This window comes from Tachyglossus aculeatus, chromosome 4 (genome assembly GCF_015852505.1).
Source record: "Tachyglossus aculeatus isolate mTacAcu1 chromosome 4, mTacAcu1.pri, whole genome shotgun sequence".
Lineage (NCBI taxonomy): Eukaryota > Metazoa > Chordata > Mammalia > Monotremata > Tachyglossidae > Tachyglossus > Tachyglossus aculeatus.
In genome coordinates this window covers 47577557-47601209 of record NC_052069.1, presented here as the reverse complement: position 1 = coordinate 47601209, position 23653 = coordinate 47577557, and the positions used below count along the sequence as shown (strand labels likewise).

General features: G+C 42.2%; 1 protein-coding gene across 2 annotated transcripts in view; it reads right to left on the bottom strand.

Annotated features, from left to right (window-relative positions):
* CCDC18 (coiled-coil domain containing 18) overlaps positions 1-23653 on the bottom strand; it is an 83242-nt gene that overhangs the window by 23253 nt on the left and 36336 nt on the right. For both annotated transcript variants that reach the window (XM_038746038.1, XM_038746039.1), the window contains exons 13-24: positions 19042-19152; positions 18442-18573; positions 17150-17284; positions 16946-17023; positions 15401-15517; positions 14912-15079; positions 11877-12019; positions 9237-9400; positions 7575-7788; positions 3423-3522; positions 2693-2809; positions 2203-2346 (exon numbers count right to left, since the gene is read on the bottom strand). In XM_038746038.1, the coding sequence (XP_038601966.1) occupies positions 2203-2346; positions 2693-2809; positions 3423-3522; positions 7575-7788; positions 9237-9400; positions 11877-12019; positions 14912-15079; positions 15401-15517; positions 16946-17023; positions 17150-17284; positions 18442-18573; positions 19042-19152 (1623 nt within the window). The remainder of the gene's footprint in view (positions 1-2202; positions 2347-2692; positions 2810-3422; positions 3523-7574; positions 7789-9236; positions 9401-11876; positions 12020-14911; positions 15080-15400; positions 15518-16945; positions 17024-17149; positions 17285-18441; positions 18574-19041; positions 19153-23653) is intronic.

Below are 23653 nucleotides of genomic sequence, written 5' to 3'. Positions count from 1 at the left end.
CTAAACTGTGAGCCCGTTGTTGGGTAGGGATTGTCTCTGTTGCTGAATTGTACTTTCCAAGCGCTTAGTACAGTGCTCTGCACACGGTAGGCGCTCAATCAATACGACTGAATGAAAGAATGAATGAAAGGAGTAGTTATTTTTGAGCAAACGCTTCAAGAAGAGGGTGAGACAAACAGGTAAATGAGAAAAGCAGCGTGGCTCAGTGGAAAGAGCCCGGGCTTTGGAGTCAGGGGTCACGGGTTCAAATCCCAGCTCCGCCAATTTTCAGCTGTGTGACTTTGGGCCAGTCACTTAACTTCTCCGTGCCTCAGTTCCCTCATCTGTAAAATGGTGAGGAAGACTGTGAGCCCCCCGTGGGAAAACCTGATCACCTTGTAACCTCCCCAGCGCTTAGAACAGTGCAATGCACATAGTAAGCGCTTAATAAATGCCATTATTATTATTATTATTATTATTATTATTATTATTATTATTATGAAAATGGCACCAGGGCCTGGGCGTCAGGTCAAGGGTTCTAATCCCGGCTCTGCTGCTTGTCGGCTGTGGGACCTTGGGCAAGTCACTTAACTTGTCCGTGCCTCACTTGCCTCATCTGTAAATTGGGGGGTTAAGGCTGTGAGGGGCAGGGACTGTGTCAGAAATGTGTGTTTAACGTCAGGCACTTTATAGGAGCTCTTTACACACACTGGTGCTCGAATTCTGTTGATGATTTAGGATCATTAACGGATTACCTGTTTATTGCACTCACTAACTTCTAGCTCTGATTTCTCCCAAGTGCCCTCTAACCTAATGATTTTTTTGTTCCACTTGTCCCTTAGGTTCACGGATGGCCACATTCAACTGTGTTATCTAGATGATAATAAGCCCTTAACAGACACCATTAAAAAAAAATGAATGGATTCCTCGTCCAGCAGGAAAATGCAGAGTTAACTGTAAGACACTGAGCTCAACTGGATATCAGTTTTAACGGATATAAACTACATGTCTATTTTGCCTCACAAATTTTTATTGCTCCTTCTATTCATACATAAGCTGTCAGAACTAAAACATTTCCAACAGAAGAAAAGATACTTGGAAACAACAGAAGATAACAAATTAAGCAGTTACGACTTTTAGACTGTGAGCCCACTGTTGGGTAGGGACTGTCTCTATATGTTGCCAACTTGTACTTCCCAAGTGCTTAGTACAGTGCTCTGCACACAGTAAGCGCTCAATAAATACGATTGATGATGATGATGATGATGATGACTCCAAAGATAGCAGCATGTGTAGTCTAGTCACCACTCGACAAATGAGATGTTCCATTAGACTGGGCTCAGACTATAATATTCAGTGCAGAATATTATGAGATTATAATAATAATAATGGCATTTATTAAGCACTTACTATGTGCAAAGCACTGTTCTAAGCGCTGGGGAGGTTACAAGGTGATCAGGTTGTCCCACATGGGGCTCACAGTCTTCATCCCCATTTTACAGATGAGGTAACTGAGGCCCAGAGAAGTGAAGTGACTTGCCCAAAGTCACACAGCTGATAGGTGGCGGAGCCGGGATTTGAACCCATGACCTCTGACTCCAAAGTCCGGGCTCTCTTCCACTGAGCCACGCTGCTTCTCATTATGGAAAGCAGCATGGCCTTGTGGATAGAGCACAGGCCTAGGAGTCAGAAGGTCATGGGTTCTAATCCTGACTCCGCCACGTCTCCTGAGTGACCCTGGGCAAGTCACTTCACTTCTCTGTGCCTCAGTTACCTCACCTGTAAAATGGGGATGACGAGTGTGAGTCTTATCTGGGACAGGGACTCTGTCCAACCTGATTACCTTGTATCTACCCCAGCGCTTAGAACAGTGCCTGGTACATAGTAAGTGCTTAACAAATATTATTATTATTGTTGTTATTATTAATCGTATTTATTGAGCGCTTACTGTGTGCAAAAGCACTGTACTTTAAGAGTGTACAATATAACATCAGACACATTCCCTGCCCACAATGAGTTGACAGTCTAGAGGGGGAGACAGATATCAATATAAATAAACAGAAGACATACATTAATATAAATAAATGACAGACATAATATAAATTATAGCTACAGACCACATACAGATATATACATACACCATACACATATACCATAATTATAATATTATTGCAGAAATCATTCTATTGCAATAGAAAAAAACAGTAATTGAAAGCCACTTACACTTTCAATTTCTACTATTCTGTGTTGTTTTCTTTCGGTTTCTTTCTTCAGTTGATTTATTTCCTGATCCCTCTGGAGCACTTCAAACTCTTTCTCATGAAGCTGTTCTTTAGTGTTTTGTAATTTTTCATCCAGGTTGCTTATCTGAACATTTAAACAATGCATTAGGCTCTAGATTAATTTTCATTAGAGATGGCATAAGGACAGGGCTAATCTAAAAGTGATGAGACCACAGATTAAAGCATGTCAACTAAGAGAGAAATGTGAGGTTTTTCTCATCTTAAAGATGCCCCAAATGTTAAAAGACATGAGTACAATCTGTTCTCCCATAATACAAGTTTTCACTATGCCGTTTGGATCGGACGGTCTTGAGAATTAGGAAACGGTTCTTCCGACATCATACGTCTTTAAACACAGGCACTTTATCAGAGTTCTTTCCATGCACAGGTGCTCTAATTCTGTTGATGATTTCGGATCATTAATAGATTACCTGTTTGTTGCATTCACTAACTTCTAGCTCTGATTTCTCCAAAGTGCCCTCTAGCCTAATGATTTTTTGTTCCATTTCTCCCTTATGTTCACGAATAGCCATATCCAGCTGCGTTATCTAGATGAAAGAAAGATGGGATACCCAAAATTATGAAACAGTCTCTTGTGGTCTGAAAATCTACTGAACTTTTCTGAGAAACGACTTTATGCCTGGATAAAAGCAAAGTCGTTTTACTTAGTATTCTAATCTTACAGTTCCATTCCGTTTAATACAGCTGCCTCATAAACAGGCTTAGAGGACACTGGGATAAGGGATGGTTAAGCGGGAGAATCAGCTCCAGGAAACTCCATGCTCCCACAAACAATTCCAGAAAAAGAAAAAGTCAGTCATCTCTAGGATCTGAACGGATAGACTTCTGTACAAGAACAACACACGAATTATCTGTTAAATTCTCAAAATTCAAAGGCAACTACTCTACTACTCTGTTTAGCTGCCATTCAGTTTTGTTGAGTATAATGTGACCTGTTTGAAAGCTTACAAAGACCTACTCTTAAAAAGAGATACTTTCTTTCAGTGCTAATCCTAAGTGACTGACTCATTTTTTCCTTTACTGGACAGAAAAGGCTTTTATACCCATCTGCTTACCATCCTCCCTGGTAAGAACTCACTGATAAATCCGAGATTACCCTCATAGGAAAGTGTTTACTAAAGCAGAATGTAAGAAACCAACTTGTGCTGCTCTTTGTTTGAGTTCCCAATTTCTCTCTTTCAGTGCCTGGTCCATTTCAAGGAGCTCCTGCTTTTTATCCTCAATTTCAATTTTGCACTCGCTGGAGTAGACCAAGAGAAAAAGAAAAACAATTAGGAGGTAACCTTCTTTAAAATAGTTAACTGGTTAGTTGGCTTTTCTGTAGTCACGGCGAAGAGTATAATTCGTAGATATCTTTTCATTTTGAAGGTATTTTGGCTTAAAGAAATGATCAAAACAGACAAAATGCCTTAAGGAGTACTAGTAGTGTTATTTGATCACAGCTAAATCAAAAGTAGGGGGCTGTGTTCGTTAGTTGATCCTATTAACTCTGCTCTCCTCCCAAATAAAGCTTCTCACTACCCCTGGCTATCACCTCTCTGTTTCTGGCCCCCTCGCTCACCTGTCCAAAACTTCCCCTTTCAACCCCGCTAAATCACAATTTTCCCCTCTTCCCAGGCCCTTCTGAAATCCTATCTCTCCCACAATAATCCAGGCTTATAAATTGGAAGGCACTTCCACCAGGCAGCCGTCAGCCTGCTTTACAGTTCGTGATTAAATATTTGCATGGTACTAATAATGATTGTGGTACTTGTTCATTCATTCATTCATTCAATTGTATTTATTGAGCGCTTACTGTGTGCAGAGCACTGTACTCAGCGCTTGGGAAGTACAAGTTGGCAACATATAGAGACGGTCCCTACCCAACAGCGGGCTCACAGTCTAGAAGGGGGAGACGGACAACAAAACGAAACATGTGGACAGGTGTCATCAGAATAAATAGAAGCCAAGCTAGATGCACATCATTAACAAAATAAATAGAATAGTAAATATGTACAAGTAAAATAAATAGGGTAATAACTCTGTACAAGCATATATACAGGTGCTGTGGGGAGGGGAAGGAGGTAGGGCGGGGGGATGGGGAGGAGGAGAGGAAAAAGGGGGCTCAGTCTGAGAAGGCCTTGTTAAGCGCTTACTATGTGCCAGGCACTGTACTAAGCGCTGGGGTGGATACAAGCAAATCGGGTTGGACACAGTCACTGTCCCATGTGGGGCTTACAGTTTTAATCTCCATTTTCCATATGAGGTAACTGAGGCATGGAGAAGTAAAGGGACTTGCCCAAAGTGACACAGCACACAGGTGGCAGAGCCGGAATTAGAACCCATGATGTCACTGTTGATGTCTACCTCATTATTCATTCATTCATTCAATCAATCATATTTATTGAGCGCTTACTGTGCGCAGAGCACTGTACTAAGCTCTTGGGAAGTACAAGTCGGCAACATGTAGAGACGGTCCCTACCCAACAACGGGCTCACAGTCTAGAAGGGGGAGACAGACCACAAAACAAAACATGTAGACAGGTGTCAAAACCGTTAGAATAAATAGAATTATAGCTATAAGCACATCATTAATAAAATAGAGTAGTAAATATGTACAAGTAAAATAAATAGAGTAATAAATCTGTACAAATATATACAAGTGCTGCGGGGAGGGGAAGGAGGAAGAGAGGAAAAAATCTCAAACTGCTCGGACCTTACTCTTTCCCTGAAAACAATACCTCGGGTGTGCAGTGATTCTGAAGTTTGGTATCTATAACACTGCCTGAAAATATTTATATACTTTTAATAGTATTTGTTAAGCATTTACTGCGTGCCAGGCACTGGGGGCAGAGACAAGCTAATTAGGTTGGATACAGTCCATGTTCCACATGGGGCTCACAGTCTTGTTCCCATTTTCCTGATGAGATAACCGAGGCCCAGAGAAGTGAGGTGACTTGCCCAAGGTCACACAGCAGACAAATGGTGGAGCTGGGGATTAGAACCCAGGTCCTTTTGACGCCCAGGCCACGTTACTTCTCTGTATTCTGGAAAATATCCTGAAAGTAATCTAAATGTGTGCCATTGATGGATTCCCCCAAGCTGTAATTTATTTTAGTGTCTGCCTTTCCCGCTATATTTTAAGCTCCCTGTGGGCCAGGGTCATATCTGATAACTCTTTTGGATTCTCCCAGGAGCTTAGAACAGTGCCCTGCACTGATTTCCCTGTTTCCAGCCTCTCCCCTCTCTAGTCATCACCAATGGTATTTATTGAGCACTTACTGTGTGCAGAGCACTGTACTAAGCGCTTGGGAAGTACAAGTTGGTAACATATAGAGACGGTCCCTACCCAACAGCGGACGGGGACTGTTTACAGTTTTACAAGTAAATAAGCTGCTTCCGAAGAAAATAATTAAAAATATATTTTTAATATATTGCTTGGGAGAGGACAACAGAGTTGGTAGTCACATTCCCTGCCCACAAGAAGCTTGGCTCCGTGGAAAGAGCCGGGGCTTGGGAGTCAGAGGTCATGGGTTCTAATCCCAACTCCGCCGCTTGTCAGCTGTGTGACTTTGGGCAAGTCGCTTAACTTCTCTGTGCCCTCACTTCATCTGTAAAATGGGGATTAAGACTGTGAGCCCCACGTGGGACAACCTGATTCATTCATTCACTCAATCGCATTTATTAAGCGCTTACTGTGTGCAGAGCACTGTACTAAGCGCTTGGGAAGTACAAGTTGGCAACACATAGAGACGGTCCCTACCCAACAGCGGGCGGGGACTGTTTAAAGTTTTACAAGTAAATAAGCTGCTTCCGAAGAAAATAACTAAAAAAATATTTTTTTTAATGAAAAATATTAACCACCACATTTTGGGGAAAGAACACCATGATTCATATTTTACTATTAGGAATTCTAATACATCAAATCCACACCTGCATTAATGGCATTATAGCTGTATGTTTTCTACATTAGTTGCACTAGAATTACACAAGATACTGTAGTTAGAACAGTGCTTTGCACGTAGTACTTCCCAAGTGCTTAGTACAGTGCTTTGCACACAGTAAGCGCTCAATAAATACGATTGATGATGATGATGATGATAGTAAGCGCTTAACAAATACCATCATCATCATCATTATTATTATTATTACACTCTAGAGGAGGGAACAGGCATTATTATTCTCATTTATAGTCCACTAACATCCACTGAAATTTAAATAGAAAAACTAAATGAATGACTTAAAGAGTTCTGAAACACTGACTCGAGAGTTTGTCACTTTTCCAATATTTTAATTGAACAACCATAAGTCCATTCTTCACTTTGTTGCCTAGATCATTTTTCTAAGACACTGTTCTATAGAGGCCTCCCCCTGCCTCGCTGCATCCAGCATGAAGAAGCAGCCTGGCTCAGTGGAAAGAGCACAGGCTTGGGAGTCAGAGATCATAATAATCCCGGCTCCGCCGCTTGTCAGCTGTGTGACTTTGGGCAAGTCGCTTAACTTCCCTGTGCCTCAGTTACCTCATCTGTAAAATGGGGTTTAAGACTGTGAGCCCACATGGGACAACCTGATCACCTTGTATCCACCCCAGCACTTAGATCGGTGCTTTGCACACAGTAAGCGCTTAATAAATGCCATCATTATTATTATTATACAGCTCAAACTCCTGATCACTGATTTTAAGGCACTCCGTCTGTTGTCTTCCCTCTTATTTATTTACTCTCTTCTCCCACTACACCTCGGCTTATACTCGTCGTTTCTTTCAAGCTAAACGACTCGTTGTGCCTTTTTTCTCACCTCTCCTGCCATGAAGCTCTTCATCACACTTGTTCCCCATCCCTGCGCAGCCACAGACCACAGCTGCCCTCTTTTTATCAAAACTTTTTGAAATCACATCTCCCCTAGGAGGCCTTTCCAAATGAATTTATCATCTCCCCACTTTATGTTCCCACTACAGTCACTTGAGCACTTTCACACCATCTAAAAATCTGGGTAACACCTCTACAATACTTTTGCATCCTCTATCACTTCCTCCTACCTGTAACTACTTTCCTTGTCTGTCTCCCCCTCTAAATTGAAAGTTTCTCGAGGGCAGGGATAATGTCTTGCAATTCTAGTGCATTTTCCCAAGGCTCAATTCCTTGCTCTATACAAGCACATTGATCACAACAGAGAAAATGGCATATTTAACATCCTTCTATATTCCTTTAAAGGCGCATATCAAGACTAGTTTCCATATTTTCCCAAATATAATGAAATGAAATTCTAAGGTGACTGACGTCTCCATCCCAGGTTCTGAAGGATTTCACTCACCTAAGTTCAGCTCTAAGATCTTTTATGGTAGTACATTTTTCCTCTAGAGATAACTGAGCATTCTGCAGCATGTCCCGCAATGCTTGTAGTTGTTTTAAAGTGTTTTTTAATTCGACATGAGCGTTTTGCAGTTCAGCCTCCAGTTTTTCTTGTTTTTCCAGAGCACTTCTCAGATCAGCTTGTGAGTGCTCCTGCAGCATTTCCAATTCACTCACTGAGGAAGAGGTAAATTAAAACTTCAATTTTTTGATAGAGAATTTTGCAAGTGATCACAATTAGAACATCAGATTTACATCAACTGCAAAGGATTTCACCAAAAAGATCCAACATTCATTCGTTCAATCGTATTTATTGAGCGCTTACTGGGTACAGAGCACTGTACTAAGCACTTGGGAATCAATCAATCATATTTATTGAGCGCTTACTGTGTGCAGAGCACTGTACTAAGCGCTTGGGAAGTACAAGTTGGCAACATATAGAGACGGTCCCTACCCAACAGTGGGCTCACAGTCTAGAAGGGGGAGACAGAGAACAAAACAAAACATATTAACAAAATAAAATAGAATAGATATGTACAAGTAAAATAAATAAATAGGGTAATAAATACTTACAAACATATATACATATATACAGGTGCTGTGGGGAAGGGAAGGAGGTAAGGCGGGAGGGATGGAGAGGGGGAGGAGGGGGAGAGGAAGGAGGGGGCTCAGTCTGGGAAGGCCTCCTGGAGGAGGTGAGCTCTCAGTAGGGCCTTGAAGGGAGGAAGAGAGCTAGCTTGGCGGATGTGCGGCGGGAGGGCATTCCAGGCCAGGGGGAGGACGGGGGCCGGGGGTCGACGGCGGGACGGGCGAGAGCGAGGTACGGTGAGGAGATCAGCGGTGGAGGAGCGGAGGGTGCGGGCTGGGCTGGAGAAGGAGAGAAGGGAGGGGAGGTAGGAGGGGGCGAGGGGATGGACAGCCTGGAAGCCCAGGGTGAGGAGTTTCTGCCTGATGCGCAGATTGGTTGGTAGCCACTGGAGATTTTTGAGGAGGGGAGTAACATGCCCAGAGCACTTCTGAACAAAGACAATCTGGGCAGCGGCGTGAAGTATGGATTGAAGTTGGGAGAGACAAGAGGATGGGAGATTGGAGAGGAGGCTGAGGCAGTAACTGAACTGAAGAGGAAGTACAAGTTGGCAGCACATAGAGACACACAGAGACGGTCCCTACCCAACAACGGGCTCACAGTCTAGAAGGGGGAGACAGACAACAAAACAAAACGGGAGGACAGGTGTCAAGTCGTCAGAGCAAATACAATTAAAGCTAAATGCACATCATTAACAAAATAAATAGAATAGTAAATATGTACAAGTAAAATAGAATAATAAATCTGTACAAACATATATACAGGTGCTGTGGGGAGGGGAAGGAGGTACGGCGGGGGGGATGGGGAGGAGGAGAGGAAAAAGGGGGCTCAGAGTGGGAAGGCCTCCTGGAGGAGGTGAGCTCTCAGTAGGGCTTTGAAGGGAGGAAGAGAGCTAGCTTGGCGAATGTGTGGAGGGAGGGCATTCTAGGCCAGGGGGAGGACGTGGGCCAGGGATCAGTGACCACTCCAGGTGATTCAAAATGTCTCATTTTGTTGTGGTTCACTTAAACAAAATACAGCAACAACAAGACAGCTTACCAGTTTGGGCTTTCTTATTTAACTCTCCCTGGGTCTGTTTTAAGACCATGTCTAAGTGGTTTAGTTGACTTGCTTTATTTTCTCCATCTCTTCTTAGGTGTACTAATTCCTTTTCCATTTCAATCAGTTCTACCTTGCACTGATCCATCTCAAACTTTATCTGCCTAAAAAAAACAAAAGAAATGCCAAGGTTAACTCAATCTATATGGAGATTTGGACCACGTGCTCCAAAGTTCAACAAGATTTCTAAATGGTTAGGATACAAATAAGCAGCGTGGCTCAGTGGAAAAAGCCCGGGCTTTGGAGTCAGAGTTCATGGGTTCGAATCCTGGCTCTGCCAATTGTCAGCTATGTGACTTTGGGCAAGTCACTTAACTTCTCTGTGACTTAGTTGCCGCATCTGTAAAATGGGGATTAAGATTGTGAGCCCACTGTGGGACAACCTGATCACCTTGTAACCTCCCCAGTGCTTAGAACAGTGCTTTGCACATAGTAAGCGCTTAATAAATGCCATCATCATCATCATTATTATTATTATTATTAAATAACACAGCAAAACTTCTGGTCAGAATTACAAAGCAAAACCACCCCCTCACTTCCCTCCTCATATGCACAATGATGCTATTTCTGTGAATACAGTCAAATAAAAATGACTGCGCTTCCGTGTAACAGCTAATTACATCACAGTAAAACACCTTTTAGAATGACGCAGGAAATTCCAATTATAATGTGTGTTTTGGGTGTGTCACTTTCATCCTCTCTACTCTTCCCTACTTGTGGATGGTAATGGCTCTGAGAACAGTGGTCAGAGTTGGGGGGGGGGACACGAGGAACAGAAGAGGTGCCTAAATTGGTGGTCTCCTCCCTTCTCGCTTAGATTGTCTTAGAGAAGCAGCGTGGCTCAGTGGAAAGAGCCCGGGCTTTGGAGTCAGAGGTCATGGGTTCAAATTCCGGCTCCGCCACTTGTCGGCTGTGTGACTTCGGGCAAGTCACTTAACTTCTCTGGGCCTCAGTTACCTCGTCTGTAAAATGGGGATTAAGACTGTGAGCCCCCCGTGGGATGACTTGATCACTTTGTAACCTCCCCAGCGCTTAGAACAGTGCTTTGCACATAGTAAGCGCTTAATAAATGCCATTATTATTATTATTATTATTATTCTCCCCTCCCTGACCACCATCTCTTGGCTATAATCAGCTCTCCTCTTCCTTCCTCACCTTGCTAATTTTGGAGCCCGCCCACTCCTCTCCTCCATCACCAATACGCTCAGTATATTTAGATTTCTCCCGCCTTGCTCATGTCCTCCCTCTAGGCTGGGACTCCATTCCCCTGCACATCTGACAGCCCACCACTCTCCCCGTCTTCAACGCAGGACTAAAATCAGAAAGCAGTGAGCCCACTGTTGGGTAGGGACTGTCTCTATATGTTGCCACCTTGTACTTCCCAAGCGCTTAGTACAGTGCTCTGCACACAGGAAGCGCTCAATAAATACGATTGATGATGATGATGATGAAAGCAGTGTGAACTAGTGGAAAGAGCGAGAACCTGGGAGTCAGAACAACTGGGTTCTACTCCTGGTTCTCCCACTTATCTGCTACGTGACCACGGGCAAGTCACTTAACTTCTCAGGGCCTCAGTTGCCTCATCTGTCAAGTGCACTTAAGTGGGTACAGATGAATAAAATGACTCCTCAAAGTACAAAGTCAAAAGTCACGGGGTGGGAGTCAGAGGTCATGGATTCTAATCCCTGCTCCGCCACTTATCGGCTGTGTGACGTTGGGCAAGTCACTTAACTTCTCTGTGCCTCAGTTCCCTCATCTGTAAAACGGGGATTAAAACTATGAGCCAGTGTGGCTCAGTGGAAAGAGCCCGGGCTTTGGAGTCAGAGGTCGTGGGTTCGAATCCCGGCTCCGCCACATGTCTGCTGTGTGACCTTGGGCAAGTCACTTAACTTCTCGGAGTCTCAGTTACCTCATCTGTAAAATGGGGATGATGACTGTGAGCCCCACGCGGGACAACCTGATCACCTTGTATCCCCCCAGCGCTTAGAACAGTGCTTTGCACATAGTAAGTGCTTAACAAATGCCATTATTATTATTATTATTATGAGCCTCCCGTGGGACAACCTGATCACCTTGTAACCTCCCCAGCGCTTAGAACGGTGCTTTGCACATAGTAAGCGCTTAACAAATACCATTATTTTTATTATGGCTTTAAAAAAACATCTGAATCTAATGGGGTTTCTTTTTTATTACAGTTTACATTATACAGTAGGATTCTGAAACTAAGAAAATTTGATCATGCAGCAAAACTCTCTCAAAAAGGGGAAACTATAACAATGCTATAAACAAAATAGTTTATGTAGAAACAGCATGGCCTAGAGGACCTAGTGGGAGTCAAAAGGACCTGGGTTCGATTTCAGACCCCTCCACTTGTCTGCTGGGTGACCTTAGGGGAATCACTTTACTTCTTTGTGCCTCAGTTCCTTCATCTGTGAAATGGTGATTAAGACCAGGAGCCCCACGTGGGACAGGGACTGGGTCCATTCTGATGAGCTTGTATCTATCCCAGAGCTTAGTACAGTGCCTGGCACATAGAAAGCGCTTAACAAATTCCATTTTTTAAAAAGAGTTTACATTTACCTGACAGTGCTGGTAAGCTCATTGATTTTTTGTCTCTTCAAATCAGTTTCACGAGTGGCTATTTGGAGCTTCTCCTCCAACTGACTTAATTCTTCAGCTGAATGGTCTTTCTCTTTCTGAAGCTGTTGTTCCAATTTTGATACCTGGCAAAACATTTGGGGTCACGGCAAGTCATGTTAAATTACAACTCAAGGGCGCTTATATTGTGCAGAACGAAGGTGCCACGTAAATGCCACATATAATCTCTCCCTTTCTTGAAGGGAGATCTCCCTTGAAGATCCAACAAAAATTTGAAAACTTCTAGTTACTACATTTATTTATTTATTTATTTTATTTGTACATATCTATTCTATTTATTTTATTTTGTTAGTATGTTTGGTTTTGTTCTCTGTCTCCCCCTTTTAGACTGTGAGCCCACTGTTGGGTAGGGACTGTCTCTATATGTTGCCAATTTGTACTTCCCAAGCGCTTAGTACAGTGCTCTGCACATAGTAAGCGCTCAATAAATACGATTGATGATGATGATGATGATTTGATCCCCAAAGAAATACAGAAATAACCAAATGAGAAACCAGAACAATTCAGAGTTTGAAAAAATAAAGGGAAAGTGCTGATAATACAGTCTTTTTACAAATCTGATATGCCATCCTCTTACAGCACAGGACTTGCATTTTTGCAGAATTCTATGCTGAGAAGAACTCACTGTTCTGCTCACTGCATTCAATGGTGTAATAATAATAATAATAATGGCATTTATTAAGCGCTTACTCTGTGCAAAGCACTGTTCTAAGCGCTGGGGAGTCTACAAGGTGATCAGGTTGTCCCATGTGGGGCTCACAACTTAATCCCCATTTTACAGATGAGGTCACTGAGGCTCAGAGAAGTGAAGTGACTTGCCCAAAGTCACACAGCTGACAAGTGGCGGAGCTGGGATTATGCACACACGCAGATTCTCTCTCTCCAAATCGTTTCTTCGGATACCGCGTCATGCCGTATCCAAACGGATTCATCTGGATCTGTTAAGCACTTACTATGTGCCCGGCACTGTACTAAGCGCTGGGGTGAATACAAACAAATCGAGTTGGACACAATCCCTGTCCCATGTGGGTTCAGAGTCTCAACCCCCACTTTCCAGATGAGGTACCTGAGACACGGACAAATGAAGTGACTTGCCCAAGGTCATACAGCAGATAAGTGGAAGAGGCAGAATTAGAACCCATGACTTTCTGAATCCCAGGCCCGGGCTCACCAGGCTGTGCCGCTTCACGCTCAGCCCCACAGCGCTGATGTGTGGACCTCTAAATTATTTATAGGTATTAATGTCTGTTTTCCCCTCTAGGCCTTAAATTCGTCGACCAACTGTCGATAAGTACAATGCTCTGTTAATCGTATTCTAACAGAAGCCCACGATGAAAACAGCTATTATGGCAGAACTGAGTATAAATCCAGAATTAATCAGGCCACACGGCATACAAGGGGTGGAAGCAAAAGCAAGCCAAACAAATCCGGACTCTTCCGACTCCCTCAGGAACTTGCTAGAGAGTGGGCCCCCACATAACCTCCCTGGGCAATCGTTTTTCTTTCTTTCTTCTTTTTTTTTTTTTAATTTCTGAGATTGAGATAATGTTAAGCTTAATTCTCAAAGGCTGTATAAGAAAATATTAAAAATGCGTAAGCCATTTGTCGATATACTGCTTATTTGCAGAATTAAGGAGAATTTGGCCAAGGGAGCGAATTCGATTCTAACCAAATTCTGACACAAATAAAAACCATTGTGCAGTTTCAGAGAAATTTTTTCCTCTATCATTTCTAACGCATACTGAGTGATTTGGGCTATTTCTCATATATATAATGGGGCATAGTTCCAAGGAGGAATCACTCATTCATTCATTCAATCAATCGTATTTATTGAGTGCTTAATGTGTGCAGAGCACTGTACTAAGTGCTTAGGCTATTTCTCATATATATAATGGAGCATAGTTCCAAGGAGGAATCACTCATTCATTCATTCATTCAATCAATCGTATTTATTGAGTGCTTACTGTGTGCAGAGCACTGTACTAAGCGATTACTCCAATTTTACACAGAAAAGATAGCTTATGATGGGAGACTGTAACCAAGTCGTGGGAAGCTAGGAAGAACTGTGGCTATTAACAGAACAGAAATATGAGGATCGGATTAAATCCAAGAATGGAGAATCTGCATGGCTCAGTGGAAAGAGCCCGGGCTTGGGAGTCAGAGGACGTGGGTTCTAATCCCGGCTCCGCCACTTGTCAGCTGTGTGACTTTGGGCAAGTCACTTAACTTCTCTGTGCCTCAGTTACCTCATCTGCCAACTGGGGATTAATAATAATAATAATAATAACGATGGTATTTATTAAGCGCTTACTATGTGCAAAGCACTGTTCTAAGCGCTGGGGAGGTTACAAGGTGATCAGGTTGTCCCACAGGGGGCTCAACAGTCTTCATCCGCATTTTACAGATGAGGTCACTGAGGCCCAGAGAAGTGAAGTGACTGGCCCAAAGTCACACAGCTGACAGGTGGTGGAGTCGGCATTTAAACCCCTGACCACTGACTCCAAAGCCCGTGTTCTTTCCACTGAACCACGCTGCTCAGTGGGACTGTGAGCCCCACGTGGGACAATCTGATCACCTTGTCTCCCCCCCAGCGCTTAGAACAGTGCTACGCACATAGTAAGTGCTTAACAAATACTATTATTATTATTATTATTATATCCCTAGATAATAATAGTGATAACAATAATAATGATGACACTTATTAAGCGCTTACTATGTGCAAAGCACTGTTCTAAGAGCTGAAGCACTGTTCTAAGCACTGGAATAAAGCGCTAGATAAAAGCTGGCTGAGTAGAAGTCCAGTGCTACAAATCTTCTTTCGTAAAATCTCCACAGCATAAAATTCTTATTAATCCTTTTAAGCAAAATACGTATTAGTGATAATAACACGTGATTCACATCAGTTTTTAAATGTGGTCTATTTCACATGAGAACATGTTTCTCCTAATAGTCCATACCTGTTTTTCCAGTTTAGCTTGACTGTCCTCCAGTTCTCCATTTCTAATTGTCTCTTCTTGGAGCATCTGCTCTTGCTGCTGCAGGGTATGTTGCAGAATAACATTCTGTTGACTGATCTCTTGAAGACTGTGACTTCTTAACGTTAATTCTTTCTGCAGGTCGTTCACCTGCAAAAATAGATTTTTATGAAACAACACGTGAGTTAATACAATGAAACTCCAATTTGCACCTGTAAAGCCAATAAAATGGAAGCCCTTCGTTATAAATCCACATTTCAAAACTGACAAAAAATAAAAATCTCGTCTCCTCTCGCAATGATTTCACTTGTTTGCACGAGGAATGTGAGGAAAGGGATGGCAGTGAAACGAGACCACAAGAAAGTAGATGTTTAAGTCATCCACCACACATTGCCAGCACTCCGGAAAGGAAGGCGAAGTGGACGCTTTCAAGGCATAGTCTTAATGAACCCCAAAATGTAAATAAGTCACCTCTTCAGATTTCTTCTTTAGTTGCTGCTCAAACTTTTCCTTATTGCCTTCTAACTCATTCAGATGCAAAGCAAGTTCGTCTTTGCACATATCCAGCGCTGAACTTAATTGTCTGACCTAGTTACACGAAAAACAAGATTTTAAAGGAGTAATGTCTGGAAATACATGAAAAACTGTAAAGAAATCCGCTAGCTCCCATTAATGTGGAAAAGCTAAATTATTTTCTAGAGAGCCTCTGATAAATCCTATGGTGATATAGTCAGCTCTCTCCCACTATGCATTTTTTGCTACGCACTGTACTTAGTGCTGGGGTAGAGACAAGATAACCGGGTTGGACACAGCCAATCAATCAATCAATCAATCGTATTTATTGAGCACTTACTGTGTGCAGAACACTGTACTAAGCGCTTGGGAAGTACAAGTTGGCAACATATAGAGACAGTCCCTACCCAACAGTGGGCTCACAGTCTAAAGGGGGGAGACAGAGAACAAAACCAAACATACTAACAAGATAAAATGAATAGAATAGATATGTACAAGTAAAATAGAGTAATAAATATGTACAAACATATATACATATATATACATATATACAAGTATATACATATATACAGTCCCGATTCCTGTAGGGCTCACAGTCTAATGGAGAGCAGAGCAGTAGCACGGCCTAGTGCATAGGAGTCAGAAGGACCTGGGTTCTAATTCCGGCTCTGCCACTTGTCTGCTGTGTGACCTTAGGCAACTCACTTCACCTCCCTGTGTCTCAGTTACCTCATCTGGAAAATGGGGATTAAGATTGTGAGCCCCACGTGGGGCAGGGACTGTGTCCAACCCGAACTGCTTGTATCCTCCCTAGCACTTAGTACAGTGCCTGCCACATAGTAAACGTAAACGTGTTTACATAGTAGACGTGTAACAAATGCTACAGTTATTATTATTTTGCAGATGGAGAAACGAAGTCATGTTGCAGCTTTCATCCGCCATTACTCATTAAAATAATTTAAGCCTTACACAGATTTAGGGGTGGCAATGAGGGGTATGTTGCACATGGACATGAAAAGATTTGGGATTTTGTTTAATACAGACTGCAGATAAAGTCAGACCAATAAGAAGATGCCTATTACAGAAATGGTCACAAAAGGAATAAGAATCAAAAATTGGACACTAATAAATTTGAATAGCTAGACTGTAAATTTCTTGTGGGCAGGGATTACGTCTACTAACTCTATTGTAGTAGTACTCTCCCAAATGTTTAGTACAGTGCTCTGCACACAGTATGGACTCAATAAATATCACTGACTGATTGAACAATATGAAACATATCTGATATTTCAAAGCACGCTTGAAGTAGGTGGGGAAGGTAATGAAGGTCCAGAAATTATTCTTGCAAAATAAATATCTTCGATAATAAAGCCAGAATATAAATTAGCTCTCAATGATTCTATTTTGTCACCAAGAAACTTTCCTAAATTTTCCAAGAAATGAAAAAGAAGACACAAATATTTCCTAATGAAAAGAGGGGATAAAAAAAAAGAATTTACTAACTTTAATTGTTTCCTCAGAGACTTGGTTCTGCAAAAGTTTTAAAGCTTCATCTTTCTTGATATTTTGCTTTTCCATTTCCTGTAAACATACAGTTTTAGCCAACAATTTAAATTTACAATATCTAATGCTAATATCACGAAACGCTCGTAACGGTTATTTAGCGCTAGTCAATTTCTACACAATGCCTTGTAAAAATGATCTTACCCCTCTGCTGTCTATCAAGAGTCTGTCCAAGGATTCAAGGTGATGCTGTTTACACAAAATATCTTGCTGCAAAATGGTCACGGTCTTCTCTTGTTCATTAAACTGTTGATCTCTTTTTTCCAGCTGCCCTTGAAGCTGCACATAAAAGTATTTACTAATTTATATATTTTTGCAGTAGACAAAATGCATACTTAAATCAGCAAATATGTGCAAATAAGTCTTTCGAGGGTAGTGTACTGCAACAACCATATATTGGAAAGGGGAGGATAGTATATGCAATGTGATGTGAATAAATCTAAGTGATTTGGGACAAATGTATCCAGAACAGTAAGATGTTACGGTGCCATACTCCAGGTTACAACCACCGCAAGATAATCAACCTGGGGAATACAGTCGGAATGATTTGATGCTCCAGGTAAACTCCTTCCCACCCTGAAATGAATGGATCTTGAAGGATGCCCTGCCCACAGTTTGCAACTGATTTACAAGGCAAAGAAGAGAACCCTGAACAGAAAGAAAAAGAAGTTGTTGAGCCGGGGAGGAGTTTAGAAATGAATGTTGATCTAGATGTCGGTGAGTTAACTGCATTTCATTTAGAGGAATTCTAGTCCAACAATCACCTAATTTGACTTCGACCACACCAGGCTGGTTCCAGATTTCCTGCCCCTCCTCTTTTAATCTGTTCGAAGGCGACACCTGAGCTGATTTTTTTTTTTAACATGGTATTTGTTAAGCACTGCGGTGTTTGCTTTGTGCCAGGCACTGTACTAAGCACTGGGGTGGAAATAAGCTAATCAGATTGGACACAGTCCATGTCTCTCATGGGGCTCAAAGTCTTAATCCCCATTTTACAGATGAGGGAGCTGAGGCACAGAGAAGTTAAGTTTATAGCTACCTTTTTTTTTTTTGTTTGCTTATATGGTATTTGTTAAGCAATTACTATGTGTCAAACTCTGTTAATTAGGTTGGACACAGTCCCTGGTCCCACACAGGGCTCACAATCTAAGTAAGAGGGAGAACAGGAGAACTTAAGCGCTTAGTGCAGTGCTCTGCACACAGTAAGCGCTCAATAAATACAATTGAATGAAGGAACTGAGGCACAGAGAAGATAAGTGACTTGACCAAGGTCACAAAGCATGCAACTGTAAGAGCTTGGGACTAGAACCCATGTGCTCTTGACGTCCACTCTTGTGCTCTTTCCCCTAGGCCACGCTGCTTCTGTAAGAGAATTCGGAATTTGATAAGGATTCCAGAAAATAATTCCAACTGAAAAAAATATTAAGTATTCTTACTAGTTCAATCTGCTTTTCCATTTCTTTGTGTTGTTCGAGATGTACCGTCCTGGCCTTGTCAAAGGCTGAACACATTTTCTCATGCTCCGCACTGAAATCTAATTCCAAACTGTATATCTTTTCATTCTTTTCCTAAAATACAACATAACTTTTAGAAATGATTTGGACATCATTTTAGATTCACTTTCCGACCAAAGTGCACTGGCCAACTCAGTACTCCTGCCTTAACCTGACAACTGCAAAACTAGATGATTTTTAAAAATCGATATTTATTGAGTATTCTAAAAATACAGCTAATTTTTTAAACTTCATCTTAAATTAAACGTTTTATTCCATTAATTGTAAATATTAAGGTTATCACAATCGCAAATCACGGCATCCAAGGACATTCATTTCCGTTCATATAAGCCTATATTTGGCTGCAAAATATGAACATTCCAGGCTATGCCCTCCCCACAATTTTCCCTTAAGCTCCAACTGGTAATAAAGAAATGCAAAAAATGAGTGATTTGAATTTTCCACCAGATCTTTACAATTTCATAGACATTTAAATATGCTGTGAAAGAGGCTTTGATCAGTTCCTAGTAAAGGGTTATTTACCACAAGCTCATGTTCCAGCTCAATATTTTTAGTGGCAGAAGATGAATATGCAACCGTTTTTTCTTCCAGCTGCTTCTCTAATGCTAACAGTTGAGAACATTTCTTTGTCATCTGAAAAATAAATTGAACATGCGCCTGAGAGAACTGTGCCAAAAATTCTGAAAAGATAGGTCCCGAGGACAGTCTGGGACAAATACTGGTAAAATTGCTTTAGGGCTTGCTAATACAAATAGATTATAATCCGCCCTTTGATTTCTTTTGCTATGAAATTCTTATTAATGGCCAAACCTCGTAGAACAAGATTTCTGCTACACATTACTAGTTATGTCTCAACTTGGATCATGTCCATTCTGACAGTATTGTAAGGTACGCAGATATCTTTATAGGTATTCTTGTATAGGTATTCCATTAAAAATATGACTGAAAAGTGAAAGAAAAATTAGAAAAAGATGCACAGTGAATGGGGAGGAAACCTTGGAAATCAGGATCACAGGGAATGAAACAAATCTTTGAGGTTGTTTAGTTCAACTTACTGCTCTACTAGTATGTCTTGAGTCTGTCAATCAATTGTACTTACAATAATAATAATAATGATGGTATTTGTTAATCAATCAATCAATCATATTTATTGAGCGCTTACTGTGTGCAGAGCACTGTACCAAACGCTTGGGAAGTACAAGTTGGCAACATATAGAGACAGTCCCTACCCAACAGTGGGCTCACAGTCTAAAAGGGGGAGACACACTTACAATGTGCCAGGCCCTGTACTAAGCGCTGGAGTAACTACAAGCAAACTGGGATGGACACAGTCCCTGTCCCACGTGCGGCTCACAGTGTCAATCCCCATTTTACAGATAAAGTAACTGAGGCACAGAGAAGTTAAGGGGCTTGCCCAAGGTCACAGAGCGGACAAGTGGCGGAGCCAGGATCAGAACCCACATCCTCTGATTCCCAAGCCCGTGCTCTTCCCACTAAGCCATGCTGCTTCTCCGTAATAACGATGGTTTTTATTAGCACTTACTTTATGCCAGTCACTGTATTAAGCGCCAAAGTGATACAAGGAAATTGGGTTGGACACAGTCCCTGTCCCACATGGGGCTCACAGCCTCAACCCCCATTTTACAGATGACGTCACTGAAGCCCAGAGAAGTGAAGCGGCTGGCCCAAAGTCACACAGCAGACAAGTGGCAGAGCCGGGATTAGAACCCATGACCTTCTGATTCCCAGGCCCGGGCTCTAGGCACTATGCCTTGCACTGTACTAAGTGCTTGGGAGAGTACAATATAACAACAAATGGACACCTGCCCTGCCCACAACGAGCTTGTAGTCTAGAGGGGAGAAAGACATTAATATTAGTAAATAAATTACAGATATGTACACAAGTGCTGTGGGGCTGGGACGGGAGGAGGGGGGATGAATAAAGGGAGCAAGTCAGGGTGTGGGAGTGGGAAAAGGGAGTGGGAGTGGGAAAAGGGAGTGGGAGTGGGAAAAGGGAGTGGGAAAAGAGGACAGGAGGGCTTAGTCAGGGAAGGCCTCTTGGAAGACACGTGCCTTCAATAAGGCTTTGAAGAGGGGAGAGAGATTGTCCGAAGTCTTAAGAGACTTACTTGCCGTTGCAAAAGGATGTGTGCAGGTGCCAAAGTCTATTTTACCCTGTCAGTAGCAAATCCTCCACCCTCCACCATCAAATTGCTCCAACCTTCTATTAATCAATCAATCAATCGTATTTATTGAGCGCTTACGGTGTGCAGAGCACTGTACTAAGCGCTTGGGAAGTCCAAGTTGGCAACACATAGAGACGGTCCCTACCCAACAGTGGGCTCACAGTCTAGAAGGGGGAGATAGACAACAAAACACGTAGATGGGTGTCAAAATCGTCAGAATCAATAGAATTATAGCTATGCGCACATCATTAACAAAATAAATGGAATAGTAACTATGTACAAGTAAAATCAATAGAGTCACAGATCTGTACAAATATATACAAGTGCTGTGGGGAGGGGAAGGAGGTAGGGCAGAGGGGGGAATGGGGAGGAGGCGGCGGCACTAAGGTGCCTTAGTGAATAGAGCACGGATTTAGGAGTCAGAAGGACCTGGGTTCAAATCCCAGCTCCTCCACTTGGCTGCTGTGTGACCTTGGGCAATTCACTTCACTTCTTACTTGTCATTGCAAAAGGATGTGTGCAGGTGCCAAAGTCTATTTTACCCTTTCACTTCTGTCAGTAGCAAATCCTCCACCATCAAATCGCTCCAACCTTCTATTAGTATCCTACCAGATAATGATAATACTACTAACCGTGGCATTTTTATTAAGCGCTTACTATGTGCAAAGCACTGTTCTAAGCACTGGGGAGGTTACAAGGTGATCAGGTTGTCCCGCGGGGGGGGATCAATAAAAGGTCTTGAAAACAGGCTCTCATGTATGTGAGCTCATCCTACGCCCTCATGTGATACGGAAGGAGTGAAGTCCTGCCCTCCACAGGATCGGGGAAGCCTCAGTGGCAGAGTCTGGGAACCCCAGTGCTTGACCGTCTCTATATGTTGCCAATTTGTACTTCCCAAGCGCTTAGTACAGTGTTCTGCACACAGTAAGTGCTCAATAAATACGACTGAATGAATGAATGGTGCCTCCATGGCATGAGCTCTGGGGTCAGCAGGGAGCCCCCTATACATGGGACGGTCTCCCCACCTTGGTATGACGGAAAGCAGTGTGGCCTAATGGATAGAGCACAGGCTTGGGTGTCAGAAGGTCATGGGTTCTAATCCCGGCTCTGCCATACGTCTACCGCGGGACCTTAGGCCAGTCACTTCACTTCTCTGGACCTCATCTGGAAAATGGGGAATAAGACTTTGAGCCCTATGTGGGGAAGGGACTGTATCCAACTCAATTTGCTTGAATCCACCCCAGCGCTTAGTACAGTGCCTGGCACATAGTAAGCGCTTAAATACCATAATTATTAAGCCATTCCCTCCCTCTGCCCTACCACCATCCCCTCCCTAAAGCACTTGTGTACATTAGTACATATTTATTACTCTATTTTATTAAGGTTGTGTATGTAGCTATAATTCTATTTATCTATTCTGATGGTATTGACACCCGTCTACTTGTTTTGTTTTATTGTCGGCCTTCCACTTCTAGACTGTGAGCCCGTTGTTGGGTAGGGACCATCTCTATATGTTGCCCATTTGTACTTTCCAAGCATTAGGTACTGCGCTCTGCACACAGTAAGTGCTCAATAAATATGACTGAATGAATGAATGAATGGGGGTGATCAATCAATCAATCGTATTTATTGAGCGCTTACTGTTTGCACAGCACTGTACTAAGCGCTTGGGAAGTACAAGCTGGCAACATATAGACAGTCCCTACCCAACAGTGGGCTCATGCTGCAAAGGTGGTAGTCATTTCTTACCATGGATATTTTGGTTAGTAGCCTGAGCCACACAAAGATTGCCCTTGCCAATGTAGTCAAACTGATATACTTTTTTACTATTGAGTTTTTAATGAATGTTAATTTGTTTTCCTAGTTTATACATTTATATTCTTAACTTCATTCATTCAATCGTATTTATTGAGCGCTGTGTGCAGAGCACTGTACTAACTTTATTTGCACACATCCACCCCTGCTTAGAATGTGAGCCTCTTATGGCACAGGCACCATATCTTAATTGTTCTTTGTTTTTTTCTCTAATTATTCCAGTATTTAATGTTTACAAAAGCAACATAGCCTAGTGAAAAGAGCACAGGCTCAAGAGTCAGAAGATCTGGGTTCTAATTCCAGCTCTGCCATAGGTTTACTGCATGCCTAGGCTAAGTCTCACAACTTCTCTGTACCTCAATTATCTGTAAAGTGGGGATTAAATCCTTCTCATCATCATCATCAATCGTCTTTATTGAGCGCTTACTGTGTGCAGAGCACTGTACTAAGCGCTTGGGAAGTACAAGTTGGCAACATATAGAGACAGTCCCTACCCAACAGTGGGCTCACAGTCTAAAAGGGGGAGACAGAGAACAAAACCAAACATACTAACAAAATAAAATAAATAGAATAGATATGTACAAGTAAAATAAATAAATAGAGTAATAAATATGTACAAACATATATACATATATACAGGTTCTCCCTCCTACTTAAAACTGTGAGCCCCATGTGGGACAGGGACTGTGTCCAACTTGATTATTTCATATCTACCCCAGGGCTTAGAACAGTGCCTGGCACATAGTAAGCACTTAGCCAGTAGCATTTTTTAAAAAATGCTTAAAATGACCCCTTGCACACTTTAAATGCTTAATCAATGCTAATCATAATAATCCCTACAGCTTCTGAAGTTAAGAGGCTAGGTCCTAAACATTCAAAAACCTCAGACCTCTTTTTTATTTTTACAGCCACAGCTCCACCCCGGAATCAGGAGTCCTAATCAATTACTACGGCAAGTAGGAGCCCAATACTTGCATTATGGGATTACTTAAATTTCTCTGGATCAAATTACGTAGAAGCCACAGGTTTGCGCTGTAAATAATAATAATAATAATAATGGCATTTGTTAAGCGCTTACTATGTGCCAAGCATGGTTCTAAGCCCTGGGGCAGATACAAAGTAATCAGGTTGTC